Below are 7323 nucleotides of genomic sequence, written 5' to 3' on the forward strand. Positions count from 1 at the left end.
ACTATAGAGTCCTAAATTTAAATCTCCAGTAAGTTATGAAGCATAACGGATAACTTTGGGCCATCACACTATCTCACCTAAAACTACTAGGAGTTTTGTGATTTCTTTATTAGCAGAAACGAAGGAGAGTATAACCCTAAGCTATATTGTACCACCTGTAAGAAATATGTGAAGTAAATGTAACAAATTTGTGAAAACATTCCCCTATATGGCTAAGGCAACATAATAATGCTGCACACTGTTAAGCCAAAGTTACCTACTTTCAGAAACAATTGAGTACATTTTTATTAGCTCCCTGCTAAAGATGGAAATAAATAAAACTGTAAAACTAACTCTATGAGTCTGAGAAGAACTTATGGTCACCATGTTCAGTGATGAACTGAACACTGAAGATCCATTTATTTCATGAAATTGGAAGCCAGTTATTGAGTTGAAAACAAAGATGAAAAGGAGAAGGAAGACAGAGGTGAAGAATAGGAAAGCAAATGTATCCAAATGCATAGCTAGCAAAATGTTCAAACATATATACTTTTCTCTAAATATGAGTAGAGTTTAAATATGACTAATATTACTGATGTTATTAAAATTATATAACTTGTGATATGATAAGGAGAAGTCAGATGGAAATAAGGGAGATGGATTTTCTGGGATTTGGGAAAATTAATGAGCTGTAGCTTTTCCTATTCCTGATGTTTCTAATCATCTCTCTTTCTACTATGGCTACCAAATTGCTCACCATTCTTGACATACTGACTGCTGAACAGCTGTACACCCTCAAGTACTTCTTCTTGAAACACCTGTTTTGTTTAGAGATCTGATATAGTTCAACTATGCTGCCCAGGGTGCTGGCTAGTTTTCTGAAGAGATAAACCATTTCTCTAAAATGATGCATTGTATATTTCATCTTTTTGCTGGTGAGATTGGAATGTTACACCCTCTCTACCTTGTCTTATGATTGCTTTTTAGGCAATATGGAAGCCACTGCAAGCTTACGCTTCTTATGAATTGTAAGCTATGCATTCAATTAACCAAGGGGGTATGAATTAACAGCATGGTGTTTACTTCCCTATACTTGAAACCGCACAGTACTAATGTGATTAATCTTCAGGGGGGGGGGGTGTGAATCATTCCTTTTGCAAGTTGTCTTGCAAGATCTCATGGATCTAGAAATATATCCAAACAATGATAAAAATAAATCACTTTCATTGCAACATTTTGGACTTCATCATTGGACCAAATCAAAATTAAATAGCTTTTATAAGTTACTGATTTGAGAAATTAGCTTTCCATTACAATAGCTATAAATGTTGACTTGTTCTATTATTATTAATTGTTTAATAGCAGCCATGTTTCCACACAAACCCCAGAAAATGCCTGCAGGTTAATATGAAATTAGAGAGAACAGATCTATGAATAAACCCATGCAAATCAATTTAGATCAGATTGATTAGACCGTGTTTAATTAACCATTAAGCTAATGGATTGAGGAACAATTCTTATTTCATTATGCAAAACTGCAAAGAAATGTTCCTCTTAGATTCTGCTTTGTTTACAATCATGTTATCATTGTTACTGTATGTGGCTATGAGTGTTTTCTGTTGTTTGCTAAGTGAATCCTGTCCGCACTTCTTTTCCACTTGCACAAAACCTCTACCACATGGATAAAACATAGTTGCACAATCCTATGCAAATACTTTTTTTTGAAAGGTTTAAATTTTGATCCTATACAGAGGAGCTATCCTCATTTTATCTCTAGACAGCAAGAATATCAAATCAATGTCTGAAGAAACCTGGATTGCAATTATAATGTTGCAGTGAGCTGTGGTCATGTAACTGCATTTTCCAATGTTCCATGCCAGCTCCACAAGCAAAGTCAATGGGGAAGCTGACAGGAAGTTGTAAGCTGTGGTCATGTGAGGTCCTCATTTAATGACTCATGCAATTCTTACTTAATGACGGCAACTGGAACTGCTGAAACTGACATCACGTGATCATGTGACATTGCACTTTACATGTTGCTTGGCGACAGCCATTCTGGTCCCAGTTGCTGTCATAACCCAAGGGCTTCTTTTTCTATAGGCAACTCATTCATAAATTGTAAGAAATATTAGGTCTTCAATTCACTGGGTAACTGTGACCATCACTTTGTCTGTCCAATGTTGAAAAACTAATCTCTTGCAATAATCAGGGCACAGTGAATCCATTTCTGTTGTCCAAATGTCAGTTTTCATGTAGTTGGTATGTTGTTTAAAATAATGTGTGCATCCAAGAATATTAAAGTTTGTCTCAAAGTCAGATTAATATATGCAGTTACTTAACAATAACTTTAGAACATTGCAAAAATACTTGTTTTAATAAAGTGTTCTTCTGATTGCTTTTCCAACAACACAATGACTTTTTCTGTACAAATGCAATATTCAATATGCAAAAAGTTCGAAATCTTTTTGTTGTTGTTGCTGTTGTTGTATACACTGCAATCTAACACCTGGATTGGTTTTTTTTATTAAGGTTTTTGGTATTAAGGTTAAAATATTTTCCCATTGTTTAGTCAAAATAGGCATCTCCAGTTCCTTGTTTATTTTGTTTTGACCTATTTGCATCAAACACAGTTTTATTGCTTTATTTACTTTATATTTGTTGTATTTTATGCTATACAACATTTGTTATGTTGCAACATAAAATTTATTTACTTTACCAATCAGTGTAATTATTTGAGAAATATTATTTGAAATAAAGGTACCTAAAAAACTGAAAATTCAGCAGTATGAGAAAATCAATTAAAAACAAGTTTTTACCTTGAGATCAATTCTGACTTAGGTCAGTTAGCAAACATCCCACAATTTGTTCAAAGCCAGTAATCGAATGCATCAAAACTAGAATCAAAATGTGAGGTACAGAGAGAAACTATAAATTAACATCAGCTTTATAATACCAATTGGTATTCTAATGGAGTATACAAAAATCTATAGATATTATAATCTTGTTTAATAGCACAACACAAAGGTTTTAAACAAAGCTCAAAGGGGAATCTTTTACAAAGTGAACAACTAGGCAAGTCTTTGATTTACAAACTGAATAAACTTACATTATTCATTTCTACATGGGTCCAGTTTTGCCTGATTCTTACTACTGAATATTAAATAATCATTTTTCCAATAATGCAATATTCCATAATATCACATAATATCACATAACAGTTATCAAGATTTGCCCCATCCTATGTCTTATTAATAGTTTAGTCTCAGCTGTTTAGAAATTCAGAGGACATTTATCTGGAATTGCAGGTCTCAGAGTAACTCTAATCTCCCTTCTCAAGCACACATTAAAGATACAATTGTTTCTGACCAGGAATGTGTTTGCACACATAATCAGAAACTGATTCTCAAGAGAGTTATGTTGTAACCATACAGCAGGAGGTAAATTTATAATTGTACTTATAACTGCTGTAAAGATCAGAAGATACTCCGTTGTATCTCTTTTCTTCTTTTCTATTTTTCTTTTTCTTTTTTCCACTTTCTTGCAATTTTAGCTTTCTCCTTGATTTCTTTTTTCTCTTTTTTCTTCTTTTTCTCACTTTATATTAGTTTATATTAGTTTGTATTGGTTTGTATTAATTTTATCTACTTGTTAAAGAAATCTTAATAAAATTATACAAAAAAAATACTGATTCTCAAAAATGGTTAAAATTAGATGTTATATAAATATGCAATAATAATGATAACAATAATAATAATGCAATCAGTTAGTAATAGTGATACATTTTTAATTTGGTACAGATCACTGATACAAAGACTTTGTTTGTTTGTTTTTCTCCCACAAAGGCTGTTTTATTATGCAACATTAAGGTCCTATTTCTTCTCATCTTAATGCTAATTCTATGATTGTTTCTATTGTCATGCTTAAGATCTTCCTGCCCATCTTACCCTAGAGTCTTCCTATTAGTATCGATTTTCAGCTATTTCTTTATTATTTAATCTAGACATGTCTATCTCGATGTTTATGTTCATATCACTATGTTTGTAGCCCTGTATTTTCTCATCTATATCTTTTTTAGCTCTTTGACTTTTTTGTATTTCCCCAGGTCTTCAGCTCTGGTGGTGATACTCACCTGTTTTGCATCAGAAAATCTTTTTCACTCCTCTGTAGATTTTTGAATGGGGCTTTTCTCTCTCCTCAACACTCACTGTCCCCCCTTCCTGGAGCTGGTTTTGGGAGTACTGCATCTGGCTTGTTTTAGTTGCTTTTTTTGCAGATGCTGGTCAGGCTTATTTCCCATCCCATCTTTCATCTCTGTCTCTCAGTGGGTCTTGCAACTTCAAGGTTTGTGGTTTCTTCCATCATCCGGGCCTGCCACTGAGCTGCATGCTTTTGTATTGAAGGTTTTCTCCCCACTTCTTTACTATTTTCCTGGCTCAAGTCATTTTTTTTTGCCACACCTACCTACATGTCTGATTTCTGATCCAATTATTTATTTATTTATTTTCTATCCCGACTTTATTATTTTTATAAATAACTCAAGGTGGTGAACATATCTGATACTCCTTCCTCCTCCTATTTTCCCCACAACAGCAACGCTGTTAGGTGAGTTGGGCTGAGAGAGGGACTGGCCCAAGGTTACCCAGCCAGCTTTCATGCCCATGATGGGACTAGAACTCCCAGGCTCCTGGTTTCTAGCCCAGCACCTTAACCACTAGATCACACTGGCTCTATGGGACACGCTGTTCACATAAAGTGAAAGTAGGGTTGTTGTGAACCTTGTTCCCAGGCAGCTCAAAGCTCTGGATCCCAGGAAGGAGAGGGAAATGCCTGCTCAGTCTGGGTTGTCAGTTCACTCTTCTACAAACAGAGTTACTAATACTGAAAAAAATAGGGTTATTAACAGGGTATAATAAGAATAAGCAATGCAATTTCATTAAAAGTTTCCAGTTCTTCCATGAAGGGCAAGACCAGAGCAAGGTGAGCAACCTGACATTCTAATCCCATCATCAGACCTCAAAGCCAATTCTGACTATAGTTTCTGAAAACGGTTGGCCTTGTCTCACATTTTGAGGTGGAAAATGCTCAAAGAGTGTACTGTAAGTCCTAAGATAAGTTTTTCATGGTTGTGTGTACCTGCATGAGTAGATCTTAAAATTTCCTATCCCCCAAAAAAGTGGATTTTTTTTTCTAAAACACATTATTATTCACCTAAAAAGAGGATTCTTCCTCCCTCCCTCTCTCTCTCTCTCTCCCCCCCTCTGCATCTCTGTGTGTCTCTCTCTTTCCCTCTCCCCAGTTCTATAACCTTCCTTCCTTTCATTTGTTTTTAACATTAACCAGGTCTATCACCATATTGTGGAATATACTGAAAATTTCTACCTTATGTTTTATCCTTCTCAAAGACCTCTTCACATCTTTGTTTCTCAGGCTATATATGAGAGGGTTAACCAATGGTGGAAGAATTGTGTACAAAAGAGAACAAATTTTGTTCATTGAAGAGGATGGTGGCAAAAGATACACAGTCATTAAAGAGCCATAATAAATGGAAACAACAATGAGGTGAGAAGAACATGTTGAGAAGGCCTTTTGCCTTCCAGCAGTGGATGGGATTCTTAGGATGGCCTTTATAATATATATATAGGATGCCAAGGTTATTAGAAATGGAGGCATAGTATAAATAAATAGCAAGATTAAATTAACATGTTCCACCAAACCTGTTTCACTGCAAGAAAGTTCTTTAAGTGGCACAGAATCACAAAAGTAATGATCAATTTCATTAGGGCCACAGTATCTTAATTGCAGCATTGTAGCCATTATTACAGAAATGCCTATGAAGCCATTTGTCCAGGATACAGCTGCTAGCTGGATACATTTCCTGGTATTCATAACTGTTGCATAATGCAGTGGTTGACATATGGCTAAGTACCTGTCATAAGACATCACAGATAGCAAATAACATTCTGTCCCCAAACAATAGCCGAAAAAAAATAATTGCAGGAAACAGTTTCTGAAAGAAATGGCCTTTCCATCCATCAGGAGTGTAGTCAACAGTACGGGACTGAGAGTTGAGCTGTAGCAGATCTCCAAGCATGACAAGTTACAAAGGAAGAAGTACATGGGTGTGTGAAGATGCTGGTCAGTCACAACAACAACAACAACGAGAAGGTTCCCTGCCATTGTGAAAATATAGATAAAGAGGAATGCCAGAAACAGAAGGATCCACAGATGCTTCAGATTTTGGAATCCCAGGAGGATGAATAGAGTGACATGAGTTTGGTTTTCTCTTTGTTGCTCATCCATTCATATCTCTTTCTTTTCTCTTGAGTCTAATAAGGTAGATTAGCAATGTGATATTATAGTATGAAACAACGACCAATGTCAATGCATTCTTTCATTCTGCATAATCAGAGATTAAAAAGTAAAGACATTGCTGAGTCAAGTTAGATTCCTGGTGACTAAGTAGGCATAACCAGGCAATTCATTTCATTGTAATACAGAAGTAGCTTGTCATTCTCTTCTTCTGAAATATTTGTTTACTTCCTGGTTTCATCTACCACCCAGGTACTCCCTGAAAGCAAAATGGCTTTATCCTGACTCTTTCATATCTCCAAATTTCATATCATAATTTATACTGTTAATTTAATTAACCATTGCTCTGGGAAAATAAAGTCCATGCTTAAATAGCTTGATAAGCAGTAATGAGTTGGCAAACCTTTCTAAAGCACAATATAAACATTGCTAATTTTGTGCCATGAAGTTCCTATTACAGCTACCTCTTTGGGGATGGCTATGATTATAGTCATGTTTAAAATGCAATCAGAGTTGAAATTGTAATGTATTTAAAGTATTATAATTGATACAATAATTGTAATTATGTTGTTAAGATGGTTATGACTGTGATTATGATGTTGATTAGGATCTAGTGAGCTACAATTCTATTCTCTCCAAAACTTTTTTTTTCTTTTTCTTTCAGGATTATCCTCATTTTTGTTAATGGGTACATTCATGGAAGTTCTGTATAAGGAAGATGAATTGTCAGTTTCCCATTCCTTGCTACTTCTGCACAGATGACCAAACAAATTAATTCTGATAGTATGCAGAATTGTAAAACAGAGAAAGAATGGTTACACTAATTCCCAACAAATCAGCTAATCCCCTTTGCAAAACAAAATTAGAACATTGACTGATATTTATTAGCATTCAAGAAAGATAGGCTGCCTCTTTCATCCCTGCAAGGGGGAAAAATGATAATTATATTAATTCTGCATATAGTCAAATACCATTCTTTTGTTATTTCAAAAACAGCATACTTACAGTACCAGGTAAAAAATGTGCTTGAGTCCT

The 7323-nt window shown here is 34.9% G+C and overlaps 1 protein-coding gene across 1 annotated transcript; it reads right to left on the reverse strand.

The window, feature by feature from the left end:
• Nucleotides 1-5295: 5295 nt before the first annotated feature.
• Nucleotides 5296-6279, reverse strand: LOC134496434 (olfactory receptor 11A1-like). The gene has a single exon (XM_063302160.1). It carries the CDS (start codon nucleotides 6277-6279, stop codon nucleotides 5296-5298), a length of 984 nt encoding a protein of 327 aa, XP_063158230.1.
• Nucleotides 6280-7323: the final 1044 nt, after the last annotated feature.

This window comes from Candoia aspera, chromosome 4, assembly GCF_035149785.1.
Source record: "Candoia aspera isolate rCanAsp1 chromosome 4, rCanAsp1.hap2, whole genome shotgun sequence".
In the NCBI taxonomy this organism is placed as follows: domain Eukaryota; kingdom Metazoa; phylum Chordata; class Lepidosauria; order Squamata; family Boidae; genus Candoia; species Candoia aspera.

Excerpts from the sequence above, each read along its gene's own strand:
- LOC134496434 (XM_063302160.1), bottom strand. The coding sequence starts at position 6,279 with ATGGATGAGCAACAAAGAGAAAACCAAACTCATGTCACTCTATTCATC.